At 46.6% G+C, this 27,990-nt stretch overlaps 2 protein-coding genes across 3 annotated transcripts in view; one reads left to right on the top strand and one right to left on the bottom strand.

Moving 5' to 3' along the window:
* NPTN (neuroplastin) overlaps positions 1–11,508 on the top strand; it is a 44,882-nt gene extending 33,374 nt beyond the window's left edge. Inside the window, exons 4-8 of one of the 2 annotated variants that reach the window (XM_058811152.1) lie at positions 871–1,004; positions 1,844–2,117; positions 9,681–9,702; positions 10,011–10,084; positions 11,297–11,508. In XM_058811152.1, coding sequence (XP_058667135.1) covers positions 871–1,004; positions 1,844–2,117; positions 9,681–9,702; positions 10,011–10,071 — 491 coding nt within the window. In that variant the 3' untranslated portion in view covers positions 10,072–10,084; positions 11,297–11,508. Of the gene's footprint in view, positions 1–870; positions 1,005–1,843; positions 2,118–9,680; positions 9,703–10,010; positions 10,085–10,424; positions 11,166–11,296 lie in introns of those variants that run through there. The other variant, XM_058811153.1, reaches the window with a different exon arrangement.
* Positions 11,509–11,561: 53 nt separating this feature from the next.
* On the bottom strand, positions 11,562–27,423 carry REC114 (REC114 meiotic recombination protein). The gene is made up of 6 exons (XM_058811156.1): positions 27,253–27,423; positions 26,684–26,773; positions 16,583–16,666; positions 13,661–13,825; positions 12,916–12,984; positions 11,562–11,723 (listed from the first exon to the last, which is right to left on the bottom strand). The coding sequence occupies exons 1-6, from the start codon at positions 27,421–27,423 to the stop codon at positions 11,562–11,564; spliced, it is 741 nt and encodes a 246-aa protein (XP_058667139.1).
* Positions 27,424–27,990: the final 567 nt, after the last annotated feature.

Here is a 27,990-nt window from a genome sequence, read left to right as displayed (position 1 = left end):
TCCTGGAGGAAATTCCAGTTTCCTGGAGCAGCCAGGCTGGCCTGGGCTGGATTAACAGCTCAGAGCTGCCATCACACATCCAGCCACGTGTGCTGTAATTAGGAGCTGCAGCTTTAAAGGTGGGCCCTGCAGCCTGGGGCCATCTGCTGGGCCAGGGGTCAGCCCAGGCACTGCCCTGAGCCAGCCTAAGCTCGGGGGGGGGGCTTAGGGCTGCTCCGAGGGACACACTGGGGTTAGAGCTGCTCCCAGGGACACACAGAGCACAGGGTTAGGGCTGAGGGACACACACAGAGCACAGGGGACACACACAGGGCACAGGGGTTAGGGCTGTGCTGAGGGACACACACAGAGCACAGGGGACACACACAGGGCACAGGGGTTAGGGCTGTGCTGAGGGACACACACAGAGCACAGGGGTTAGGGCTGGGACACACACACAGAGCACAGGGGTTAGGACTGCTCCCAGGGACACACACAGAGCACAGGGTTAGGGCTGAGGGACACACACACACAGGGCACAGGGTTAGGGCTGAGGGACACACACACACAGGGCACAGGGTTAGGGCTGAGGGACACACACACACAGGGCACAGGGTTAGGGCTGTGGGACACACACAGAGCACAGGGTTAGGGCTGCTCCCAGGGACACACACAGAGCACAGGGTTAGGGCTGTGGGACACACACAGGGCACAGGGGTTAGGACTGCTCCCAGGGACACACACACACACACACACACACACACACACAGAGTTCATCCCTGACATCCCCTCGGGGTGGCAAAGCCCAGCTTCCAGGGAGCAGGAGGGATTTGTGTGCAGGTGAGTGAAAGAAGCCTGTTTGTACTTACAAGCTGCTCTGTTGTCTCGTAGCCGTTCCTGACATCACTGGGCACAAGAGGAGTGAGAACAAAAACGAGGGCCAGGAGGCCCTGATGTACTGCAAGTCCGTGGGCTTCCCCCACCCCGAGTGGGTGTGGCGCAAGAAGGTCAATGGCGTGTTTGAGGTAAGGAATGGGGTCAGGAACCCTGCTCAGACCCCATGAGAGGGAGGAGAGCATCACCCTGGGGCTGGGGATGGATGGGCTGTTAAAGGAGCTTTGTGACTGCTCAATGTGCAGTCCCTCCAAAGGGTGAGTGAAGGTGGGTATTTTTGACAGCAGTGAGGATGGATGGGTGAATATAAAATTGATTTTTATATATCAAGATCAATATATTAAAATATAAATATATTAAAATATATAAATATAAAATTGATAGTTTTATTCTTGGTATGTGAAAAAAATTGCTCACTGCACTGCTGGGCAAATGTAAGAACTTACCCTGAAACCGTTTTCTGGAACTTGCTGCAAACTGCAAAACTAACTTAGAAATATGATTTAAAACCACACTGGGTTATAAATTCCTCCAAGTTTTACTGGTTGAGCTCACAAGACTTAATATGAGGAGGTGGCAGTGATCCCTGTTAGAGCTTGGGTGATCTGTTTGTTCTGTGTAGCCAGTGATGTGGTGAGCAGGAAAATGTGACCAGCAGTGGGAATAGCAGAAAGGAGCTGGAATTTGCAACCCCTCCAGCCCAGCTGTTTCCTGTTGCTGCATGGGTTGGATGGATGGAGCCAAAACGTGAAGCAAATACAGGATGGGATGAGTGTTCCCTGCTGAGTGTGAGCTGGAGGTGTTAAGGAGTGGCTCAGTGCTGGCAGTGATCAGAGCCCTGAGTGCAGGGTTCTCTTTGTGGTGTTTGGAGAGACAAACACCAGGCCTGGGCTCCTCCCTCAAATCTCCTGTTCCTGTGCCGCAAAGACCTTAAAGCTGTTGCCATTTCCCACCCCTGTCCCTTTGCCAGGACATCAACAACTCCTCGGGCAGGTTCTTCATTTCCAACAAAGAGAACTACACCGAGCTGAGCATCACAAACCTGCAGATCAACGAGGACCCCGGCGAGTACCAGTGCAACGCCACCAACCAGGTGGGCTCCGTGTCGGTCACCACCATCCTGCGCGTGCGCAGCCACCTGGCCCCGCTGTGGCCCTTTCTAGGCATCCTGGCAGAGATCGTCATCCTGGTGGTCATCATCGTCATCTACGAGAAGCGGAAGCGGCCGGACGAAGTTCCCGACGGTAAGTGCGCCCCGCGCCGCCGCTGAGCCGCCCGGCCCCGCTGCTGCTGCTGCTGCTGCTGCTGGAGGACTGCAGGAAGGACCAGCAGCACAGCCCGCCCCGCTCCACGCTCCTGCCTTTCTCCTCTCCTCCCTCTCCGGACATGAAGCCCACAGGGTGCAAGGCCCAGGGCTGGATCTCAGGGGGGTTGTGGATGTCTTTAAAGCTTTGTCGCATCTCTCTGTGTGTGCGCCCCAAGGAGCAGCACAGGGCAGAGCTGGCAGCACCCTCACCCTGGTGGCATTCCCTTCTCCCCGTGGAGGGACACTGGGCGGGGGCTGTCAGGGGACATTACACTTAAACCAAGGAATCATTGCACTTCAAGGGATTGGGGCAGCAAAGGTGCTTCAGAACTAAAATGTGTGCAGGGTTCAGAAAGGGGGGGAGGGCTCTTACTCTGCTGTGTAGCTGAATCTGTAGTTAAGGAATGCTCTGGAACCTGTATCTATTGTAGCCACTGATTAGATTTTATAAAAATAGGGCTTATTATCAGGTTTGATGGTAGCAATAAGTAATTCATCTGTGTTTGGTACATATAACTAGTAGTAACTTTTATCTATGAGCTCCTGCACACCTTCCCCTGTGCACAGCTGGGGAAAGGGGCAGTGTGAGGCTGAATATTTGCCAGACCCATGCTGAGAAACAGCCTTTAATGTGCTGCTAGCAGCTTACTCCAGTTTGTAGCAAGAAAACCTCTGCGAGGACTCCTTGGGAGAAGTAGCAGGAATGCCATGGTGCTGCAGGAACACAATGGAAGAACCATGGGGCAGGTGGAGGGCAGCATGCTGGAGTGATCCTCAGCACCATCCTGGGCTGGCCAAGCCCTTTCAGTGAGAGCTGTTACCCAGGGCAGCTGGATGTGGCTGTGGGGCTGCAGGCGCATGAAAATAGAGGTGTGGGACAGTGATGTGTGTGTGGGGTGGGCACAGCCACCCCCACAGCATCCCACGGGATCCACAGCGAGGAGAGGAGCTCGTGGAACACAGCAAATGGAATAACGGGAGCGGGGCCGAGGCTTGGATCAGAACTGGCTGAGGTAGTGCATCCCCAGAGGAAACCAGCTTTGGTTGTAAGCCTTGAGTAGCACTTACTAACTGCTTACAGAGCATGTGTGGGGGCTGCTCTCAGGGTGGAGCTCCCAGTTGAACCATAGTGCATGTTCTGTGCATCACTAACAGCTTCCAGTGGCTCCAGGGCTTGAACTGCCCTCAGTGTGGCCTCAGGGACCTCCACCAGCCCGGAAAACTTGGAACAGTCAATTTTCATTTTCCTCCTCCTCCATGTCAGTGATTACAGTTCCCCCTGTTCAGAATTTTCATTGGATGAAGTTTCACAAGGACCAAAACCAGGTCCTGGGAATTTGATACACAAATATTCCCTGCCAACAGCCCCAAATGGACGGAATCCAACAGGAATTGGCTGTGGTTTGACCAGCTCACACTGGAGCTCACATTGGAGGTGAAGAGTTCCCTGCCTCTTTCCAAGGCAGTTTTCCTGGCTGGTGTGGCCACTCCCCAGGTACCCGAGGGATGCAGGCTCATCATCCCCCTGGAGCTGTCAGGGATGATGAGCCAAGGAGCTGAGGTCACTCCAGTGCTCACTGGGGCTGCTGTTGTGAAGGCAGAGCCCTGGGGAGTGACATGACACACCTCCGTGGGGGTCAGATGTTCTCCCTGTCCCCTTTCCTGGAGGAGAAATCCATGCTGAGTGTGACAGTCTGTAGCTGGGGATGAGGTTTGCCTGGCTGATGGACACAGCTGGCACCATGCCACCCTGAGTCCCACATTCCTTGGGTAGTTGTGCATTTTCCATCCTGGCACCGAAGCTTTCTGTGCTGCCGCAGTGGGGAATGCCCCAGGGGCAGGGCACGTACGAATGCACACATGGGAAATCATCAGGAGCCTCCTGATTGCCACGTGGGGATGTTTGACTGGGGTTATCCTGAATTCTCTTCTTTTCAAGACATGGTTACGAAATGCCAAAGTTAATGCTGGAATGCAGCGGCGCGCTCTGAGTTTGGGATTTCAGCTCCCCCTCCCAAATCCCACCTCCGCCTCCGCTGCTGCAGAGGGAGCTGTGGCTGAGCCAGCAGCTGAGGCCAAACACACAGCACTCCTGTTCCACAGCAGCTGGCACAGCCAGGAGCTCTGCTGGCTTTTCCAGCCCTGGTGTCAGTGGGAATTGCTCACCTTTAGGGATGTGCTCATGGCAGAGCTCCACTGAGGTGGTGCTGCAACAACCACGGAGCTGGTGCTGCCCTTCCTGCTGGGATGGGAATGTTCTCCTTGGACATCCCCAAATTTAGACACTGGGATTGTTCCATCATCAGCACCAACACCCCCTCTTTCCAGGGTGGAATAACTCTGGAATGGCCTTCTCAATCCCCAGGTGTGTGTCAGCCTATGTCCCACAGCAGGTGTGAGGGTGGGTGGCCCCACTGGATCTGTTGCACACCGTGCTGGGGGATGGCTCTGGCTGCAGATCTCTGTAAAGATCCCAAGGGCTGGGTGCAGGTGTTGGACCTGTGGTGTGTCCCCACTCTGCAGGTGCCACACGTCCACCTCAGGGTGTCTGCCACTGTCCCTCAGGAGTCCTCTGATGGCCTGGCCACCATCTGGCCTGCTGAGAGGAGTGCACAGAGAACTGGAAGTGTGGCTTACTCAGACCACTCCTAAGGAGGAGAAAACCAGTGCTGCTAAACAAGGCCACTTCCTGTGGAAAACCCACTTCCTCAGGGTGGAGGAAAAAAACCAAAGGGTTTTGGAGCAGAAGGAGCTGTTAATGAACTGCTGGAGCACACCTTGGCTCCTGACTGGGGCAGTGCAGGATGAGCTGCTGGTTTTGCATTCTGCTGGGAGCCGCAGGTGCCCACGATGAGCTCTCACCTCATGCTGTGCCCAGGTGATACTTTAGGGCTGGCTCAGTTAAACCTGCACAAATGACAATGTTTGGGGTGTGCTGGGTCAGCTCTCAGGTGAGACCAGCCTGGTGCTGAGCACAAGTGCCCAGTTAGTCCTGAGGGACGTGACTGATGGGACAGAAGTGTTCTCTGGGTGAGAGGATCCCTCAGACCTCTGGAACTTTTTCCCCAGCACCTGGAAATTCTGCCTGGCCAGCGCAAAGAAACAATTGAATGTTTCCCTTTCCCTCAGATCTCCATGTTCTACAGGCTTCCCGTGCCCTGGCTCACCGTGCCCATGGGAGGCTGGGGAGGGTGATGGGCTCCTGGCTACACTTGGAGCAGTTCAGTGTAAAGGTTCCCTCTGTTGGAGGCGCTGCCATGCTGGCAGAGCAGGGACACTCCTTTAACTTTGGCATTTCCTGACTGCAGGCCTTGGTTTTGCATGGACCTGGCTTTGTGTGTCCGTGAGCTGCTTGGTGTGCCTCAGGCCAGGGCTGCTCAGGAGCTCCTTGGCTGATGTTTCCTCCTTCTCAGGACTCTGATTTGGGACTTGATTCTTTTCCTGCTGCTGGAGAGCAGGAAAAGGAACATTGCACCTATGAAATCCCTGTTCCCACCAAAGCAGTGGCATCAGGGGGTGGTGCCTGGAGCAGGTTTGCTGTGGATATTCTCCCAGCACACCCAAATCCCGTGCTGGAAGGAGGAAGGGAGGGCAGATGGCGCTTGAATTCCTGCATCTTCTCCGACTGAATTCCTGCATCCTCTCAGAACGTCAGTTCTGACCTGCCTTACACCTGGCAAGGCAGCGTCCAGCTCGCTCCCTGTTCCAGAGAGCAAGCACAGGGGGCTGGCACACCCACAGGGGGCTGGCCAGGGGCAGCTTCCATGGCTTTGGGGGTCAGAGCTGCATGAGCTGGCATGCCCTGGCACGTGGCTGCATGCCCAGGGGAGGAGGTGCCAGCAGGGAATGCCAGGGTGCTGCCCTGGGCAGGGAGAGAGGGGAATGGCTTTGTTCTCTGTAGTACAGCCTGAGCTGCTTGGTTTCCATAGCTCAGCCAGCACCAGCTGAGGGTAGCCTAGCAGAGTTCCTAAAGGAAGGGTTTTCTGCTGTTGTTGCATCCCATAGTCTAAAATCAGCACAGCCCCTGGCTTAAAGGGTGTTTCTGGGGTAAGTAGAAGGTAAAACCCCTTGGCTCCATTCCCCACAGGAATGGGAGTGGTTTGTACTTGGAAATCCATAGCCCTGGGGTGACTGGGTTATAACACGTCCCTTTTCCTTCTTCCCCTCTCATTCCTCAGCCTAATCCAAAGACTTCCCCTAAATGTGTTTCCTCTCCTGGCTCTGCAGAAGCTCCATCCCAATCCCCACATTCTTTCTAACCCTCTTTTGCTTTTTTCTTGACTTTCCCTGTTCCTGCTATTACTGTAAGTAATTGAAAGAAACAAACTGTTTTAACTGCAACTATTTACCTTTTGTAACCAGTGATTTTGGTGGGGCTTTTTTTCCCTTCTATGCACATCTTTCTCTCCTACACTTTAAATTTGTCAGGGTGAGGCAGGTACAGAGTGAGGCCATATCCATCAGCTGTTCCCAGCAGGATTGCTGTATCCCAGTGGGAATGGACACAGGACCCTGAGCTGTCACAGGCTCTGGCTGCTCCTTCAGAGCTTTGAGCTGTTCCTGGATCCCCGGCAGTGCCCAAGGCCAGGCTGGACAGGGCTTGGAGCATCCTGGGACAGTGGAAGGTGTCCCTGCCCATGGCAGGGGTGGCACTGGATGGGCTTTAAGGTCCCTTCCAACCCAAACCAGGCTGGGATTGATTCTTTCCAGATTTTAAAGCATGAGCTGAGATGTAGAATCCCTTCAGAAGCAAAAATTGGAATCTTAGTGCTGGAAGAAGCCGTTAGTGTTTCATTTTTAACTTCTCCAGTCACAAGATGCTACCCAGGATTAATTTGATACTAAAAATATACCCTGTAGCTTTCCAAAGGCGGTGAAAGAAACTGAGTGACATACAAAATGCCTGTAAATTAAGGCTGAAAATCAGAGGGGGGGCCACAAAACACATTCCCATCCAAGTAGAGGAGCTAAGGGAGATCTACTTGTCATCATCTTCCAGTTTTAATTCCCAGCTATTTCTGCCTGCAGGGATTGATTACCTGTGTTAAGCCAAGCAGCACTTCTCCCATTTTGGCTCAGAATGTGCAGTTTTGGGAGCCCATGAAGCAGGTCACTCCATGCCCTGAGGAAAGGCCTGCCTGTGGGGTTATTGCTGTGCTCTGAGCAGGGGGGTTGTGGAGATCCCAGTGCCAGGGCAGGTGCTGCAGGAGGAGCTCAGTGGCTGCTCCCAGTGCTGGGGGACCTTTCTGTGCATAGGTGCTGCTGACTGTCCTAGAGCAGGGCTGTGGCATTAAAGCTTTGGGTGATAATTGATCTTGTCGGTTACTATGACTTCTTTTTTTTTTTTCCCCCTTCAATTGCATCATACCCTTAAAAAATGGTGGTAAGTGAGAGCTCTGCATGCTTTGGAGTTTGTTTAACCTCCGCTTCAGTCTATACAACGCACAAGTCATGACGTTAACACTCTTGAAAACTTCCTCATTCACGTTCACAACTAATTTGGATTTCAGTTTGCTGTTTTGAACCTTTTCTTTAGTCTGATTTTGTACTGGTTTTTCTGTTGTTCTGTTGCCCCTGGTTTCGCTGAGGGTTCGGTCTGTGTCTGTACTGTACTGGGGATGCTTGCCAGCACTTAGCAGCTGACTGGGAATTTCCCTTGGTCTTTTTATCTGTGGTTTAGCTTAGAGATGGGACAGGGAGGAGTCGTGGGGATCCACCAAATAGAGTATTCCCAGTAGGCTTTTTTGTGGGGTCTTTGTGAGGAATCACCAATGGCAGCCTTTATCAATTTAAAGCTGCTTTTTAAAATTTTTTTTTATTATTACTTTTGACAACACAAACTTGCTTATCTGAAGCGGGCATTTAAATCTTTGAGCAGAGAAGGGATAAAGGTTATTTTGTAGCGAGTGTCCACGGTGCAGTTTGCTATTGCTGAAGTCCAGCCAAACAAACTCCCAAAGCAGTGGATGGTGCTTGTTGGAGCCGAGTTGGGTCTCAGGGGCAGCGCTGGCCTCGGGGCCAGGCTCGCTGTCCCACCTGGAGCTCTCGGATCCTTGGTTCCCAGAGATGTTTGTGGAAGGAAGCCATAGATTCCTCTGCTGTGCTTTGTGTTCGAGTACCTGATGTGTCTCTGTATATCTCACTGTATATACAACAGCACATTGATGTCTGGCTGTCCTTCCTAGTCCCAGTTCTCTGTACCGTGTCCGATAGTTACTGTTGCTGGTACTGGAATTCTGTGGACACTGGTGTGTCGCTAGTCTGTTACTTTGGCTGTAAAGCTCTTGGTTTGTGGTTAGTTCTTTATTTTTGAAGTATTTTCTGTTCTGGTCACTGTCTGTGCTAGCGGTGGCTTTGCCTCTCCGTTGCCTCGAGGGCCCAGGTGGAGTAATGTCCCCTCTGCCTGACATTACTCCTGGCGTGTGCTCATGCGGATGCCTACACTGTAAGACTGTAATTTCCATAACTGCTTCATGTGCACTAAGCACCCTTGTGGAATCCTGCTGAGAGTTTCTCAAAGACTTCCCTGAAAAATCCCTCCAGCACGAGGTGGGAACGGCAACTGTCAAGTGCCAAAACCAGCAGGGCCTGAATTGGTCCCCCCAAAATCCATCTGTGGGAGCATTAGGCTCCTGGATTGACTCTTGTACTGTTGTGTAAATGCATTTTTGTCTTCTGTACTACAGCGTGGGTGAAAATGGTGTTTGAGAATTCCAAAACAAAGCCCAATTGGTCGTGAGAGTTGATATGAAACATTCCTCATTGGCAGATTCCCTGCCCCCTGCCAGTTCCTAAATGAGTTTTGCCAAGGACCATGGGCAGGACATGCTGTCAGTCCTCTGCAGCTGAAGTGTGTCCAGAGGTGTCCCAGCACCCTGACTCCTCCTGGTGACACTGGATGCTGCTGCCCAGGGACCATGGTTGGGCCTGGAATCGAGTGTTCCCCTTCAGCCTTCTCCTAACCTGGTCCCTTCTAATTAAACATTGAGAAAAATGGGGAATGTAGAGGTTGTTTCATCCGTGGGGAAAGATGAGTGTGGGGTATGTATCCTCTGGGGTATATACCAGGAGTTACCCATCAGCAGTGGAAAAACAGCTTAAAAATTAAAATGCATATTAAAAAAAAGTCAATGCAAGCAAACATCCAGCAGGATTTTACAACTGAACCGTTGGTTTGTCTCCTCATCTATTTTTTATGAGATTGAACCACTGGAACTTGGGGACAAGATGAGTCTTGATCATGTTGCACCAATCTGTCCGCTACAGTTGCAGTCCTTCATGACCAGCATTCCAAGTGTTAACTAAACCCATTGAAGCAACATACCTGCCATTAAACCCGAACCCAGAGCAGTAACTCCATGATCCTTGCACTCCCGACTGGAATGGCCTTTGATGCTGTAGATAGATCACTTTGCTGCTCCTTGTGGCCCCCTACAAACACTGACTCTTTTTTTCTTTCCTTCCCTTGTCTCTCCCTGGTGCCTCGGGATGCTTGCTGCAGATGATGAACCAGCTGGGCCAATGTAAGTGTGTTTTTGGGAAAAAAATCCTCTTTGGGATAATCTGGGGGGTTGTGGGAGGTGATAAATCATAGGATTGATATTGCATGTGACATTACAGATGGTGTTGGGCCGTCTGGTGCGTTTCTTAGCACCGGAGGAAAGAAAAGCAACATCTTGCTAGAAAACAAATATTGGGCTAAAATACATAGGCTAAAACTGTGTTGAAGGGAGGAAGATTGAAATGCTGCCTAATGAAGTAACAATTATGTTCATTTTCCCTGTACCTGTGACTGATTTTTGATGCATTTCTCTCCCATCCCTTTCTGCAGGAAAACCAATTCTACAAACAATCACAAAGACAAAAACTTACGTCAGAGAAACACAAATTAAAAATGCTCATCATGTAAGTATTGCCTGCGCCCGGCCGGGAGCGGGCAGGCCCAGCCCTCCTGCCCTCAGTGCTGGGGGGCAGCCGCAAAGCGTTCCCTGCATTAAACATTAAACATTCCTGCTGCACCTCAGGGACCACGGGTGGGCACCAGTCATTGATTTCCTCAGACAGGCGGGGGGTTTAAGGCCCTGCTTGCTAAAATGTGGGCAAGGCTGCCGAGCCCTCCTGATTGATTTCCCTAAAAGGTGGAGCTGGGGCTGTCGGGAGCCCTGGTGGGAGCGCGGGGGTTGCAGGCTGCGGCGGCTCGCGCTGTTCACCATTGACTAGCACCTCTTTCTCGTTTCTTTTTTAGAGCTTTAAGTTTCTGAGAGACTGATGGCAATATGACCTGCTAAATTTAAGGGTTGGAACTCTTGGTTCTAGAACTCCAGTTCTGTCTGATTTCTTTTTTTTTCTTTCCTTTCCAAGTGAGCAACAATATGACTGTCTAACGCATGCCTTATTTAGCCTCTCCTGCAAGGATGACCTAGCCAGATGAATTTTAATAATGCTTCCGTGTAGAAGGTGTAAACTCTTTTGGGCTTGATGTGCTGTGAATGTTGCTTTTTTTTCCTCCTTTCCTCTCTTTACACGAGCAGTAGCCAGGCGGGTTCACGCATGCGCTGTTTTTTACTTCCTGTAGCTGTTAAATTCGGCACCGCTCAAACCGCACCGCTGCCATCTAGTGAGACTTCTTTTGTAAAGTACAGCAAAACTTAAAGATATATACAGTATATATTTATATTTGGGGGAGGGGAAACCAGAAGTCGTTGTGGTTCATTTTGAAGCTGCTGATATTCATTCCTTACTGTATGGCTGGAAAGAGGGAGTGATGCCGGGCCAGTGCTCACAGCAGGGACATTGGAATTTCCTTAAGGGCTTTAACCATGGAGCGCGGGGTGTCCTGTTGGGCGTTGGGGCTGGGTGGTGCCAGGGGCTGCTGGTGGTGGTGGGATGCAGTTGGAAACAAAAACAAACCTTCAGTTTATAAATATATATATATGATTGCTTTTTAAGTGATTTTTTTTTTTTTTTTGTTAACTCATGTAAATTCTCAAATCCTTTTGCACTGATGTGTTCGACATATTCTTGTACATTCAATTCAGGCAAACTTTTATAATTTTCTTTTTTTTTTTTTTTTTTTTTTTTTTTTTTTTGTTTTGTTTAAATGATGAAATGTTACAGCATGGTAATATTCTATGCAACTAGTTATTCCTCTTTAGTTTGACACTGTAATTTCTCATGATTTAAAGATTGTAGAAATAGACCTACCAGGGTTCTCATGATGTGCGTAACTGTAGCTGCATGAACTCGTGTTCTGTGTATTTGTTGAAGTGCAATGATGTATAAAAAGTGGATTCACCTGTTTTTAAAAATAAAACACCGACAAAAACCGCTGTAGGCATTGTTATTGAACCTTTAATCAGCAGAGCTGAGGTTCCAGGTGTGCCTATTCCTTGGCCAGCCTGTGCAGCTCCTTCTCCACGTCCTCCACGAAGGCAGGGAAGTGCTGGTCCATGAGGCACAGGCGGATGAAGGTTCCCAGCTCGCGGGCGCTCCAGGCCGGCTGCCGCAGCACCGGGGGCAGCTCCGGCCGCTGCCGCAGCACCCACTGCCAATGGAAGGTGGGAAAGGGCCCAGAGTGGGACACAGGGACACAGCCACAGCCCAGCCCTCCTGCTGCTGCAGGAACAGGGAGCTGCCTGGGTTTGGTGCTCTTGGAGTGCCATCAGACAGCTGGGATCTCTGTGTGTGAGCTTTTCTCTGACGCTCAGGTGTGATTCCAGTGTATCTTTCACACTGCAAGTGTTTCAGTTGGAAATGGACCCTGGAAATGCCAATTCCTGGGTACTGTGGTTCTTGCTGGGTATCCATTCTGTAATCACTGTACACTCTGTATCAGCTGTACCTGCTGCCTCATGGATGTGTAGGGATAACCAAGCGTGCACTTGCAAGCTTTTCATTTAGCCACATGTTTTTTAGAAGTATGGAGCTTTTATGTTAAAACTTCCTTTTCATCCCTGTTTAATCCCCTCTCCCAGCTTTTTCCCATGGTGGTGGGACAACTCTGGGCATCGTGGCACTGGGGTTGGAATGAGGTGACCTCTGAAGTCCCTTCCAGTCCATCCCACTCTGGGATTCTGTGCTCAGCCAGTGACTACGAAAGAAGGGTAAGGAACATACAGAGAAGGAACTGCACAAAACCAGAAAAGAGCAGAGTTTGCTGCTCACCTGCTTCTGCACTGGCCTGAATTCCAGTAAATAAGCAATAGTTGACTTCCAGGTATTTACCCAGGACTGCTCAGTGAAGCTGTCCATGGAATATGGGGATGCTTTGCTGTGGGTTGGGGTTGAGAAGGGTCCAGGGGAACCTCAGAGCCCCTGTCAGTGCCTAAAGGGGCTCCCAGAGAGATGGAGAGGGACTGGGGACAAAGGAGAATGGGTTCCCACTGCCAGAGCAGGGTTAGATGGGATATTCTGTGATTCCTTGATTGATATTTGCAGGCTTCAGCTCTGATCTGCAGAGTCAAACCAGTGCCAGAGCCATTCATTTGGATATTGCCTCTGGGTATTTCTTTGCTCTCAGTGTGTCATTTGTTCCTATTCAGATGGGGTGATTACACCACCCAACACCTTGTTTTGCTGCTGATTCCCTGGCTCTGGATCATTACACAGACTCAATGTTTTGCTGGTGTAGATGATGGCATCTCAATGCTCAGGGAAGGCATTTCCCAGATGGAATCTGAGACAGCTCATTCTCAGGCTCAGTTACATACTCTAAACAGAGGATGTTTGTTTTTTACCTGTGCAAGCTGTGCTACAGATCTTCTTTCTCCAAGGCTTGTGCAGGAGTCTGGGAGAGGCTCATCTGGCTAGAAAATACCAAATGCAAATAAAGGCTTGTTACCAAGCAGAGTGTGGGTATGTGCAGGGGGGGAAGCAGTTCCATTTTTAGCACTGACGGGAAGGGAATGTGCTCAGCTACCTTCTGCAGTAAAATGACATCTTTTTATGGAACCTGCATGCACATCTGCTCCAGTCTTTAAAAATGAAAGACATGACAGTTTAACTACAGGCCTGTTAGCTCATGGCTAAACTGAAGTCACAAACAACTTGCTAAGAGTAACTTCAAAGAATGTTTTGGATGGATGCTCACAAGAACACACTGCTTCTTTTCCATGGATCCAATACTCAAGAGAGCAGAGATTTTGGAATAATCACCCTGGAAAATGCTGTTTGTCTTTGCCTTTTTCCTGTTATCTCAGGACTTGGAGAGGGGAAACATTCTGTTCCTCCTGAGATGGCTTTTAGATGTGCCAGGTTAGGTTAAATTGTGAATAAGCAGTTGTAGCAGCTACTGCCACTGCAAAGCAGGAGCACACAGAAAAGAGCCAGGAGCCAGGGTTACTTGGTGCCTCTGACCATTTTTTGCCCTGTCCAATTTCCCAACTCCCATTTGATGCAGCCAGTCTCAGAGCTGTGAGAAGCTCCTCACATGCAGCTCTGGCAGGCAGAGGTGAGTGCTTGTGGGTGTGTGTGCTCACTTACTGCGTGCTCGGTGTCCATGGCCTGGCTGTCCTGGCTGGGGCTCTGCTCCTCAGCCCCCTGCACGGGCAGGAACTGCCTGAGCTTGTGGACACAGCTGCTGCAGTGCTCCTGCACCTCCTCCCTGCAGCTGCCTCCGAACTGCACGCGGAACATGCGGCACTCGCTCTGCTCGGAACACAGGGAGAGCAAATCAGCCCGGAGCCCCCTCCAGCTGCTCAGAGTAAATCCATGCTTGCTGGAGTTGGGAAGAAGGCAATGGCTTTGTGGATAACTGTGCCAATTTAAAAACAAATTGCTGTATTTTCAGTTTTTCCCAGCAGCTTAACCAGAAGACTGTGATTGCTGATTTGAAAATCAGGTAAAAATATGCAAGAAAAGGGTGAGTGATGCAAGGCCACCTGTCACTAATTCTAGGTTTAGCCAAGTGGGCAAGCCTGGCCAGGACTCAGCTTTTATACATAGCAAGAAAATGAAGTTTTATTGTTGCTGCAGGTAGTGTCCTGTAAGGTGTGCCAGCTCTGCACAGTTATTTGTGACAAAAAATGACACAAGAGTAAGCAGAAGTTAACTCTGGATCTGGACTAGAAATTCTGGGAATGCAGGTTCCAGTGAGGATTTATGTTTCTGGTCTGCCTGCTCCTGTGTGGAGCTAAACCAACACATTCACTTTGGCTCTCACCTAAATGTTCCTTGAACAGAAACTGGCATGTTGAAAGGAGTGCAGGAAATTCAATGCATTACTTCAAAGAGTAAAATGATACTAAAAATTATTGAAAACTGCCAGATAGCTCTGACCCTCCCAGAGTAGGTTGTTGGGCTGTACCATAATTGGTATTTTTAATAAGTGCCCCAGGTTCAGCAAAGTGCCCTGAAATGGGGATGGAGTCTCTGCTGTGTGATAAGCTTGGCCTAAGCACCTGGAGCTGACGTAAGGGAGGTGCATATTCAGTGTTTAGAGAGTGAATTAATAGAACTTTCTGTTTGATCTTGAAATTTCAGTTTTAAAAAACCTGAAGTACTAGAAAAGCAGTAAATTCTCCTTGGCCCAGCCTGGCTTATTTAGGTCTCCATCTTCCTGAGGTTCCAGTGTCAGCCCCATTTTCAATGCCCATTTTAATCCCACCCTGCTGGAACACGAGGACACCTCTCACTTTAAAGCTCCTGTCTCACAGATGAGGCAGCTCTTGCTGACAGCCCCTGTGTTTACATGCCTGCTGCTTGAAGATGTTTGAATCCCATAAAAAGATTTTTAGGGCAGGGTAAGCACAAAAGCCTGGCTCAGTGCTTCCTAAAGGGGAAAATGTCAAACTAATGTGAAGTGTGGCACTCATTGCCAGTGCCCAGCTGGATTTGCCCTCATTAATTAAGGAACTGGGGCAGCCTCCCAGAGCCAGGCAATGCCAGCCAGGTGAGTTCTGATTTCACAACAGGAACTTGGCTGGAGTTTCCTCAGGACACTTTCAAAGAGCACTTGCTTGTTTAGATCCCCAAATTAATTTTGGGGCTGGACTATTTGGACTCCCTTGGGTTTCTCACAAGGACTGGTAAATACTTTAGTTTGCGCTTCATAAACAACAGTAGACTTTGAAAATTAAACATTGTTCCTTAGTGGAAAGAGAGCTGTGATATGTCAAGGTTTATAGCATAAACTGAGGACTGGGCAGTCACACCTGAACCACACAGAAGCTGAAGTATTAAAGACCCCTGATGTCGTGGAATCATTACATTTGTACCTCTTCCATGCTGGGCTGGGGGGGATGAGCTCAAGGAAAACAATATGAAGGGAAATTATTTCTTGCAAAATTATTAAGAAGATTAATCTTGTGCTGGCTAAGAGCCACAGTGCCCTACTGAAGCCATATTTGAAGTGATGAGCAAGTTGCACTGTAAATGCAATATTAATGACTTACAAAAAACAAGGAGTACAAGATAAACCAGAAATTTATCATAAAGATGAGCACAGAAGCTGCATCCACTGCTAGGATATGAAGTAGAGAAGCTGTGTGGTAAAACCACTGCAGTTGAAGTTGTGTGGATTTATGGTAAGTAAACACTGCGATGCACCAAATTAATTTCAGGCTGTTAAAATTCTTCCTTTCCTGAGGTGCCCCTCAGCGCTTTGCTGAAACCTGGCTCTGAGTGTGATGTTGGTTTTGTCTTGTTGAGGAGCAGCAGAATCCCCTGATGCTGCACTGGGGGACTGGCTCTGGTAACTGGGAAGGAACGGCCTGCAGGTTCATCAGAACTAATTCCTGCCCCAGCTGCCTTCAGGTTTGCCAGGTTTTTAACAAGCTGATAGAAAGCAGAGTGCAGAGGTGTTTTGGTTTCAGGCATAAACCATGAATTTAAAACATGAAGGTACTTACAGAGTATCAGCGTTCATCTAAGAATAAAAACCCTGAGATTTTTACATAAATTGGTAAGAAAAAAGTGCTGTTTGATTACTTAAAGGCAAACCAACCACTTTCCATCAGGAGAGCTGAGTGGCTGACCAGAAACCCATGTCCATTTTGTTTCCTTGAGTACCAAACGCCTTAACCACCACCTGCTGCTGGGCCAGGGGCCACAAAATGCCTCAGTTACTGCTTGGTTAGAGAGTTTGTTTGCTGAAGTGCAGTCTGACTCAGAAAAATCTTGGAAAAGATTTGCTTCATCTTTTTGTTAGCTATGGCAGATAGAGTGGGAAATAAAACCAGTCTGGCTGTTTTAGCAGCTAACTCTGAGAGAGCAGTCTAAAAACTGAGTATTAGCAGTTAGTTATAAAAGATATCAATATTTAATCTATTCTTGTTTAGTATCTAGAGTCAAAAATATATTCTAATTTACATAGGTAATTAACACCTTCTAGTTAATTTAGCTAAAAGGGAGAGATTTCCTCCATCTCTGTAACATGTTAGGGATGTTGGAAGCAGCTCAGCTCACCTTGGCCTGTGCCTGGAGCAGCAGGCACTCTGCTCTCCTCACTATCTTCAGCCACTTGTGGGAATCGATCAGGGAAAAGCCTTCCTGAAATAAAGCACAAAACAGCAGCACTCAGGAGCACATGTTTTAGTTGTGTGATGTAATTAAAGCCCTAATGAGGATCAGTCACTGCAGTTATGTAGTTTTGGAGCTGTCAAACAGCTGCACTGTGAAAGTTTTACCACTCCAGGGATTAAATCCAGTAACAACACTGTGGAAGTATGTTGTGATTTCCATCTCTCTGTACATTTACATTTGTGCATGCTGTGGAAGGCCCCGAAAGGCAGAATAAAGCAGCTGCGAGTGGCGCTGTGAGCGCTGAAGTTGCCCGGGAGGGCAGCAGAGGGCAGGCGAAGCCGGGGAATGGCGCAGCCCCGCTGGATCCCAGCCCCGCGGAGGCCCCGGCTCCAGGTGGCACTCAGGGAATCCAGCAGCAGCTTCCTTAATTGGATAAAGATGTTTTTATACTCCACTTGCATCACTGTCAGTCTCTTCAGACTCGACAGGCTGCTCAGCTCCTGTAAAAACACCTCAAGAAAGTGAAAAACAAGTGCAAAGCAACGGTCTGTGTCTCCCAAGGCACTCTGAGCCTGTACTGAGCAAAGTCCAGGGGAAAACCCAAACAAATAATCAGTGTTAGGGCTGCAGGAAATTAGGCACCCATTTTATCCAAACTCACAATACTTTCAGTGACCAAGGGCTTGAGCCCAGGTTGCTTTCAAGGGGTCCTAAGGGCCAAACCCCACAAGTCACATTCTGAAGGGCCAGTGGTGTTTGGCACAGTCACTATCCATGTTAGGTGGGTCCAGGCTGCAAAACCATCTGCCATTCTATTGTGGAACAGGAATCACCTCAGGGACTGCTGCCTTCCTGTGCTGCCACTGGCTCTACAGTCTCATGCAGCACTGCATGCAGATTTCTAGCTGCACTTCCCAGAGGAATCTCTCAAAAACTGTGAAGAGTTGAAGCAAAGGCAGACTGGATGGCAGACAGCTGCTGTGACAGACTCCAGAATGTCAGGCAGCAGGCAATGCCATTCCCAAATGAGCTGGGCTCGGAGGGAGAGAGGAACTGCCCTGAGGGCTGCAAAAGCAGGTGCTGACAGCAGGTACGAGGGCCAGTCCCTTGTGGTGCCTCTGCACTGAACACACTCACAGTGCCCTAAGGCAGGAAAGGCCTGAAGGTCAGAGCAACAGGGAGAGATCACCTGGTGAGCAATGGGGAGAGGCTGAACCAAGCCCCAAATGCTGTCAGTGAAGCAATTCCAAACCATTCCCTCCCTAGGCCACTTTAACTTGTGGCCACTTGTGCTTCTGTTCATTCCAAGTAGTTTCTGTTTTGGAGACACATCAACTGTTTATTTAAATATAGCTATTCCCATATTCAGTCTGGTTTTACAGTGTTTTCCCTTTCACTGGTGATGAAGGTTGAACAAATGTTGTCTCCTTAAAATAAAAACTGTTTTCAAATAAATTATAGAAGGTACTCACTGTTTAATTTTCCTACTAACTATTTTATTGATGTTTCCCACGTTCTTTTATGTGTCCTGAGGTAAAACAAGTGGGAAAAAGCAGCATTTGGAATTTTTATTTATGTACTCCTGATTACCCAACTCCAACCCCTAAATTTGATTTAGATTAAATATAAATTTAACCATTTTCTTTTTAAAATCATTGTCCCTGTGTTCCCAGAATCACAGCCTGGTATGGGTTGAGAGGCACCTCAAAGCTCATCCAGTGCCACCCCCTTCCACTGTGCCAGGGTGCTCCAGGCAGTGCGTGTGGAGTCAGGTGAGTGAATCAGAGCCACAAAAGGGAACAACACAAGGAATGTGTCCCTTGCCTGCTCGAAGGCAGGAAGATCTGTGCCGGGGCAGGGCCTGGGAGCTGCAAGGCAGGAATTTGGGATTACACGGGTGATGCACTGACCCTGGACACGCTCTGGGTGGGCGATGGCACAGAGAAAAGCAGCGTTCGTTCTGCACTGGTGCTGCCACCAGGCTGCAGAGCAGGGAACCAGAGCCGGTGCTGTTCCCTTGAGCCAGCCAGGCAGGGCGAAGCCAGAGGGCAGTGTGAAATTAATCAGAATATCCCCAAAACGCAGCCTGGAACGGGGCAGGGACACGAGGGCCCAAATGTAAAGACAGAAACAGCAGCACTTCATTGAGTTTGGTCATCAATGTTCAGTCAGGCACATACCCCTGTAGTTCTCCATGACTGAATTGTAACAAAAGTGGGGCAAAGGAAAATTCTTCCCTTCATCTGTGACCAAAATCTAAGTTTCTCAGAGGGAGGACTGAGTGGAATTAAGCTGAAGGGGAAAACAAAGCAAGATGTTTCTTCCAAATGTTTTGGAAGATGTGACCACAGCTGCCACGAGGCAGGAGCCAGAAATGCTGATCCAGCCCCACAGCCATGGATCCTGCACTGCCTGGGAAATACTTTTGTTCTGACTTCACATTTCAGCATTCAGAAACCTGCTGTGTAATGAGGGCTGTGAGCTGTGCTGGAAGGTATTGTGTGTGATTTATGAATATTTTTTATTGCAGCATTTAGAAACCCTGTGGTGCTAAACAACACAGGGATAGATTATCTAAGTTTTGTTAGACTGCAAGCCTATCTGAACAGAAAATGACTCTGTAGCTAAGAAATGTTATTTGTGCAGCAGTTCAGCCTTGCATCACTTCTCTGGTTACACTCGTGCACGAGCCAGATGTTTCCAAACAAACTCTCTGTAAACAATAGCTCAGGAGGAAAAGCATTTCTTGCTCACAAACATGATCTAGTCTGCCCTTAAATCACAACCAGTGTTAAAAAAGACAAACTAAACCCCAGAAGGATGAGGTCAGCTCTAAAACTGACTTACTTAGTTTTGGTTTTAACTCTTTTACTAGTCTGTAGGGATTTTTGAGGGTTTTTTGCCTTCTTTTTTCTCTGGGAATTTTTTCTAGTTTTTAGTTGTTGGTTATCTCTGTTTCTTTAGGGAGGTCTCAACACTGATATGTGTTCTTCACACAGGATTGCTACTTCATGGGGTTTTTGGTTTGTTTTTTTGGTAAAAGTTGGGATTAAATTGTAAAATGGTATTTTTGTTTACATTGATATGCTTATTGGTTTTTATTTATGTTATAGTATTTTGTTTTAATAAGATATAAAATGGTTATGTATTCTTAATAATTTTTCCTAGAATAAGCATTTTTCTATTTAAAAATTAAAAATTCTTCATTAATGACTGTAGAATCAAGTGGTGAAAATTAAACTTCCAACATAATTTCACTCCAGTCTTCATTAATGAACACCTGGAAGTAGAAATTGTAACACATCTGGAAGTAGAAATTTTTGTATCTATTTCCAATATCTAAGTAATGCCAAATATATCAGGCTTGATACATCAGTCATTTTACATTTTTTTCCTAGAATAAGCTGTTTTCTATTTAAAAATTAGAAAGTTTTCTATTTAAAAATTCTTCATTAATGACTGTAGAATAAAGTTGAGAAAATTAAACTTCCAACATTATTTCACTCCAGTCTTCATTACTACGCACCTGGAAGTAGAAATTTTTGTATCTATTTCCAATATCTAAGTAAGGCCAAATACATCAGGCTTGATTTCTGCAGCATGAGCTGTCTTGAAAATTGAGTCAAGATCAGAAGAGCCAACATGAACCAAAAAAACCCCCAAAAACTCCCCAAACAAGATGACCTGTAGAGTGAGGGAAGCACAGAGTTGTCCCTGCAAACATTTCCAACCCTACCAATGAAGGCAGAGAGGTAGGAGTAAGGAATAAAAGGATGTTAAGCTTTGCATGATCCTTTTTGGAGCCCAGATCTCCTAGACCCTCCCATCTTGTTCTTGAGCCTGACTGTGGCAGAGAACACACAGGGCTGAAATCATTAAGCAGAGTGCTCTGTGTGCACTATGGAGGGGGTTAATAGCTACTTTGTAAGCAAAGCTAAGTTAATAGAAGAAATAATAATTAATGATTTTAAAGTGTATTTATAGCAAAGAAAAAACCCAAACTGTTAGCATAAAAATAGATTTTAAAAAATGACAATTTTATAAGTTAAATTACATATATAAATAAATGTATATACATATTTTATAAAATTTTATAAAAACTTTAGTTATATTATGCTCATTGCTTTGGACTAATACATTATTGTAATATAATTAATAACTTAAGATCACACTTTATTAAACATATATAAGCTAAAACACATAAAAACCCCTTTTTTCTTCTTAAACTCTAATCATGTGTATATATATATATATACACACATATACACACACACACATATATACATATACACACACATATATACATATATACACACAAACACATATATATACATATATACACATATACATATACACACACACATATATATACATATACATACACACGTATATATATACACACACATATATACATACACACACATATATATACACATATACACATACACACATATATACACATATACATATATACACAAGCATATATATACATATATACACACATATATATACATTTATACACACACACATATATATACATATATACACATATACATATATACACACACACATATATATACACATATACACATACACACATATATACACATATACATAAGCATATATATACATATATACACACATATATATACATTTATACACACACACATATATATACATATATACACACATATATATACACATTTATACACATACACATATATATACATATATACACATATACATATATACACACACACATATATATACACATACACACATATATACACATATACATATATACACAAGCATATATATACATATATACACACACATATATATACATTTATACACACACACATATATACATATACACACACACATATATATACATATATACACATATACATATACACACACACATATATATACATATATACACATATACATATACACACACACACATATATATACATATACATATATACACATATACATATATACACACACATATATATACATCCACACACACATATATATATACATATACACATACACACACATATATATACACATATACATATATATATATATACACATATACATATATACACACACACATGCACACACACACACACATATATACATATATATATATCTCTATCTCCAAGCTGACAATAACAGTGCACACAGGCAGGGAGGCTGCAGAGGGAGGGAATGCAGCACACACAGAGCCACCCCTGAGGGGACAAGGCAGAGAATGGCTCTGGCCAAAGTGCAGACACTGCCTGCAGGACAGGGCTCTGCATGGGGACAGCCCTGACCTCAGCACACACCCTGATAGCTCAGTGACCCCTGAGTTGTTCTGGGGATCTTTTCCCAGTGACACAGAGAGGGGAAGTGGATGCTCAGGGATGAGCTGGCTGAAGCTCTTCAGAGTGTCCCAGTAATGAATTCTTTCATTCTCAGTATAAAATTTGTACTTCCCAGACTGATAGCACACATTAAACTCTAGGGTGAATATGCTTCATTAACAGACATCACTAATCTCAAAAAATAAACATTCTAAGAGCTTAGGTGTCGCAGACATCTTTTTATGAAAATCCTTTCCTTAGGATTTTTCCTTCTGAGAAGTTGAGAGGCCTCAGGGACAAAAGGTAAACATTGATTATCTGCTGCTGTGGAATGCAACAGGTGCATCTGTGATTGGTCTCATGTGGTTGTTTGGAATTAATGGCCAATCACAGCCAGCTGGCTTGGACTCTGTCTGAGACACAAACCTTTGTTATCATTCTTTTCTATTCTATTCTTAGCTAGCCTTCTGAGGAAACTTTTTCTTCTATTCTTTTAGCATAGTTTTAATGTAATATATATCATAAAATAATAAATCAGCCTTCTGAAACATGGAGTCAAATCCTCATCTCTTCCCTCATCCTAGGACCCCTGTGAACGTCACACTTAGGTTTATGAGAACTGGGGCGAGAGAAAAGGAAAGAGCAGGAGCCCCTGACATGGAATAGAAATGTGGTGCAGAAGGATACTCTCAGCTTGTCCAAAACAATCACATCAACAGCACACGTTGAAATAAACAACCTGAAATTGAGCTTGTTGAAGTGCAATTGTGGTACTGAATAATCCAACAAAACTTTAATAAAAGAACAACCTTCTGTGGCTCTACCACAGAGCAGCATTAACAGCCTGCTCACTGCCCAGCTCCCTGTCAGGAGCCCTCATTTATTGCACAGGGAGCAGCCCTGCCCAGGGCACTGCTGTGAATCTCATCTGCAAAATTTGGTGCCTGAGTTTCAGGCCCTGCAAAGAGAGCATCAGGAACATGAGGATGCCTGCTGAATGCCTGCCTAATTAATGAGTGAGAATCTACTGCACCCTAAGCTTATTGGAAGTCATGAGGGGAGCAGGAGGGCACTGAGGACATCCAGTCTACACTTCAAAAGATCAGGTCACAAATCAATTATTCTGGATTAATTTTATCCTATTAAGTAAGTCCTCCTCACAATTTCAATTTGTTTCATTTGTAGGATATTATGAATTCTAGCAACAGAAATAATTGCACTGAATAAAACACCAAAATATAATTTCCATAATGTGTTGATAGAGAGGGGAAAGGAAATAAGAGTTGTGGTAAATGGAACATGATGTATCTTGAGCATGGCCAGAAATTACCAGAGATGCTGTGGAGATATTCCTGTAAAATTCCATTGACTACAGTAGACAAGAATGAGGTTTTTCTACCATCAAATATGCAGTCTTGTTAGACAACACTGCAGCAAAAACAGCTCCTCAAAATACATTCTGCAATTTAATTCAAAATGAAGAATTTGGTTTAAAAAAGAATAATATAAAATAAAACAAATCAAACCACTCTTTAATTTGCATTACACATCAGAGATTTTTATGTTCCATGCTCTGAAGTTCCATTTAGCTCCTCTTCATTCCATTACACAAAGAATAGATGGCATTTCAAAAGGAAAACAGTTGTTTCTGTATTTATTATAAACAACAGTTGTTAGGATATGTATTTTATTGCTATTTTATAAATATTGTTCTTAGAAACAGATCATAAAAGAACCAGTGGGCCCTGAGGAAAAGGTTTCTTAACTTTCCTACTTCAATAAAATTAAAAGGACTTAGAGAACATGTAAGTACACCCATCACAGGCAGAATATTTTGATAGCAGTCAGAAACACTTGAATATTGTTCCTACTATGGATACTGAAAACAGAAATTTTTCTTCACAACTCTCAGCTTTGTGCAAATGTTGTTCATGGTGAAAAACAGAGAAAGAAATCCTTTTATTATTCATCAATAAAAATGTTACAAAAACTGAAGTTCTGCAGATGGGAAGGAAATGTCCCTGTGACCCAGATCTTGTTCCTGTGCACAGGTACAAAGCTGCAATAATTGTTATCCAGCTCCCTCAAACCAGGAGCCTGGAGCACATCAAAGCAGGGATTAGGAGATCAAAAGACAAGGCAGCAACAGTTTGAAGGATGCAGCTCTGAGCACAGCAGAGGGAATTTCAATGTCAGGCAGCACACAGGTGTGGGGGACACCTTGGCAATGCAAGGGACACAGCCCAGGCCAGCCAGAGGAGGTGACAGCACAAGTGACATCGTGCCAGCAGCTGCAGCATGCCACCAAAGCTGCTGCACTCCCTGTGGAGCAGGAGCTGTGCATGATCCCTGTGACAGAGCAGCACAATGGAGCCCCAGCGAGCGGATCTGGAGTGTGACAGGCTCCAGGCACGGGCTCTACTTGGTCGTGCAAAGCCCGCTTAAATGTTGTGACAGCTCTGTGACAGCACTGACAGCTGCACTGGAGGGAGATGGAGCCACTGGGATTAACCAATTCTGATGATTTCTGCAGCAAAATACAGCCTGAGCAGCACTGCAGGGTGGTTTGGTGTTATCTCAGGGAGGAGTTTGCCAAATGCCCCATCCCTGGGAGTGCTCAGGAACAGGCTGGCTGCAGCTCTGGGGACAGTGCAGGTGTCCCTGCCCCTGGCACTGATGAGCTGTAAGGTCCCTCCCAGCCCAAACCCTGCTGGGATCCCATGAACACGAGCACAGGGGGAGTTTGTGGGGTTTCAGCCCCTCAGGTAGGCTCAAGAGGATGAGTTGGGAGGACTGCAGCTGCTCCAGTCTCAGAAACCCACAGTCCCAGTATAAACCAGTCCCCCCAGTTCAGTCCTGCAGGCACAGAACACACCTGTGCCACCAGCCCAAATACTCCTGCTCAAAGCTGCACCCAAAGCAATCCACAGGCTGTCAAACCAACTTGATGTAACTTTTCTTGAACAAATTCTAAATGTCAGTCTGTCAACTTTAAGGTTGCCAAAATTAATGTTTGAAATAAACCAAAACAACTTTTTTTTTTTTTTTTGAACTCTCAGTGCTATTTTTTGGTCACATCTACCAAGCATGTCTGTTCCACCTCTCCTGCACTCTGTGATGGCTCCCACAGTATCTCAGTGTCTCACAGAAGCTGGAACAGTCCTGATACATCCCAAAAATTCCTCATCTGGCATTTCAAGCAAAGCAGCTGCCCGAAAGCTTCAGTGGCCGCTAAACACAGGAGCTGCAAGAAAGTGCTTTTCTCAGCCAAGTTTTTAGCAGCTTTTCTGATCCCTCATCCTTCCCCACAGCACACTTTTATCTGCCCTGTTACTTGCCAGATCCAGCCTTTGCCAGCCAAGCCTTTGAAGGGCTGCAGCTCTGGGTTGTGCCTTTTCTGCACTTGGGTTAGTTACCAGAAGTGCTGTTATCTTTTATATGGTTATCTCAAGGACTTCCAGAGGAATGCCAGTTACTGGCCACTGACAGCAACAGGAGCATCCTGCACTGAGCCATTCCAAGCAGAATGGGGTAAGGGATGGCAGCAAGTCTCACTTCCATCCACATTTTCAAAACCTCTTTCCTTTTTCTTATTCAACACAATAAGGAAGTCTCATTTCCATCCACATTTTCAAAATCTCTTTCCTTTTTTTAACACAACTGCTGAAATACTTTCCACAGTCCCTTTTTACCTTGTCCTCACTAAATGAGCTGAGGGCCATCCCCAGTAGCAGCTCTCTGTTAGCTCATGCATTAACTATTCAATGCTCCCAATACACAAGTCAAAAAATTCAAGGGTATCCATGGTTCTGCCCTACACTTAAATTTCTATAAGTTTATGACCCTTTAAGAGACACAGTAAAAACTAATTTATAAGCTTATAAATATTTAAAGCTGCAACACAGTCTCTTATACATGTTGTTAAAAAAGCTTTGCTATCTTTACACTGCAGCATCTTCCAGTGGTTTGTAATACCTTTCTAACACCTTTATCAGCCAGCTCTCCTCGTTATCACCACTGAGTACTGGTGATACAATGAACACACTTAATTCCACCTTCCACAAGGTCTTCTGTGTCAGAGCACCAAACCCACTCCTTCCAGACAGAATGTTCCTTTTGGTGTCACTGTGAAATCTTTAGTTTAGTAGCTGGTTATGCTTAAGCAAGTGCAGGTTACAGGAAAACCAGTTGACACAAGTTTGGATTTTGTCTCCAAGGATCTTATGTTGTATGTTAAATCTCATCATCCAGCATAGAAAATACCAAACCCTTTGATAAACCAGATCATCAAACTAAAATGCTAGCAGGTCATTGGCAAGCAGTCAGCTGGACCATCTAGCAAATTATAATTTTACCTATTTCTAAACAGTGTTTAGAAATTTTCCTGTTTTCTTAGTCAGAAGAATCATAAAAAAACCCCCAAATATCTTTCAACATCAGCAACACTTAGCATTACCTCTTCATCTAGATTTTTAGAACTGCAGAAGAAATGTGGATCATCAGCAGGAAATACTGCATTTAGTGTTATTCTGATAAATGTGAAGAGAAAGTAGCACATGAGAATTACCATGAGCAAAACAAAATTGACAGTTCCTACTCCGTGGGAGCGAAGATGAAGCTGAGAAAAGAAACCAAGTTAATACTGATGGTAACATGAAGGAAAAATGTTCTTTCTACATGACAAACTTACCAGCACTGTTCGCCCTTGGGAAATAAAGAAATGGCCAGACTCCACAATGGTAAGGACAAGAGGACCTGATTCTTCATTTGATTCAAACACCTTTAAAAACACAGACAAAGGAAAATCTGGCTCGGCAAGCACAGAATCTACAGTTCTCATTTCTAGTGCCAAATAAAAGGTTTCAAAAGTTGCTGTTAGAAGCCAGGTGTGCAATTCATATCTCACTAATGCAACGTGCCCTTCACTCCCACAGACAGGAGGCACATTAAATGATTTTTTCACTAACTACACCTCCATATACGGATTTAACTACTTGGGACAACCCTCTGGATTCTTCCACCTTCATCTCTAGATTTTAATATCACAGGTTACTGCTGAATGAAGGAATAAAAAAAAAGTGGGCCACTAACACTCTGATGTGTTGTCATTAATAACTCATGAAATAAAATCTCTCCCGATTGCTTCTTTAGCTCTAGACTCGCAAAAAGACACCTGAAAGACCTCATTTATTCGTGTTTGCCTCAGAGCAGAGTCAGTCACCCCACACCGTCCCAGCGACCTCCCCGCGCCGCCAGCACCTTCCAGGAGGTGATCTGCCCCTCCTCGTCACCGTCCTTCGGGGGGAGGAAGCGAGCGTAGCGCTTCAAGGGCCACACTGTGGCGCTACCGAGGAGGGAGGTGTCACCGGCGGTGCCCGGCGCCGAAATCAGCCCAGGCTGTGAGCCACGACCGCCGCCAGCTGCCGCCATTCCGCGCTGAGGGGCTGAGGGCTCAGAGGAGGCTCAGGGTTCTGAGGGCTCTGAGGGGGGCGGCGGCGGGCAGCGCGCGGGAGCTGGGCGGGAAGCAGCAGCCAATAGGAAGAAGGAGAGGGCGAGCGGCGGGAATTGTTGGCCAATCAGCGCGAGGCACGCGAGGGCTCGCGCCGCACCTTCTGTGGCGACCCAGCCTCGTGAGGGGCGGTCGGTTCTTTCTCCTCAGCGTTACCCGCTGGCTCTCTCTTCTTTTTCTTCTTCTTCTCCTTCTTCTCTTTCCTTTTCGTCTTCTTCCTCTCCTCCTCCAAGGGCAGCGTGGCTACAGCCTCTCCCTGCTCGCAAGCAGCCCCCGGCCGTGCCGATGTGGCGGGTCCGGCCGCCGGCGCTGAGGGGGAGAGGCGCGTGGAGGCCGCGGCCGCCATTTTGTGGCGTGAGGGAGCGCGGTCGGCGCTGCGCGGCAAGGAGGAGAACGAGGAGGTGAAGCTCTTGCTGTCTGTCACTGCCCCTGTGACATGCCCGTGGAACCTGGCCATGATGTCAGCGTGCATCCTTCCTCAGGTAGAA

The sequence above is a fragment of the Ammospiza caudacuta genome, chromosome 10 (assembly GCF_027887145.1).
Source record: "Ammospiza caudacuta isolate bAmmCau1 chromosome 10, bAmmCau1.pri, whole genome shotgun sequence".
In the NCBI taxonomy this organism is placed as follows: Eukaryota; Metazoa; Chordata; class Aves; order Passeriformes; family Passerellidae; genus Ammospiza; species Ammospiza caudacuta.
This window is presented reverse-complemented; position numbering and strand designations above follow the sequence as displayed.

What these genes read in the sequence shown, in the direction of transcription:
- REC114 (XM_058811156.1), bottom strand. Translation starts at nt 27,423, where the DNA reads ATGGCGGCAGCTGGCGGCGGTCGTGGCTCACAGCCTGGGCTGATTTCG. An exon ending in GGCAGATCACCTCCTGGAAG is followed by an intron (nt 26,774 to 27,252) that starts GTGCTGGCGGCG and finishes GTGTTTTTAAAG; the next exon opens with GTGTTTGAATCAAATGAAGA. An exon ending in CCATGGACACCGAGCACGCA is followed by an intron (nt 12,985 to 13,660) that starts GTAAGTGAGCAC and finishes GGTATTTTCTAG; the next exon opens with CCAGATGAGCCTCTCCCAGA.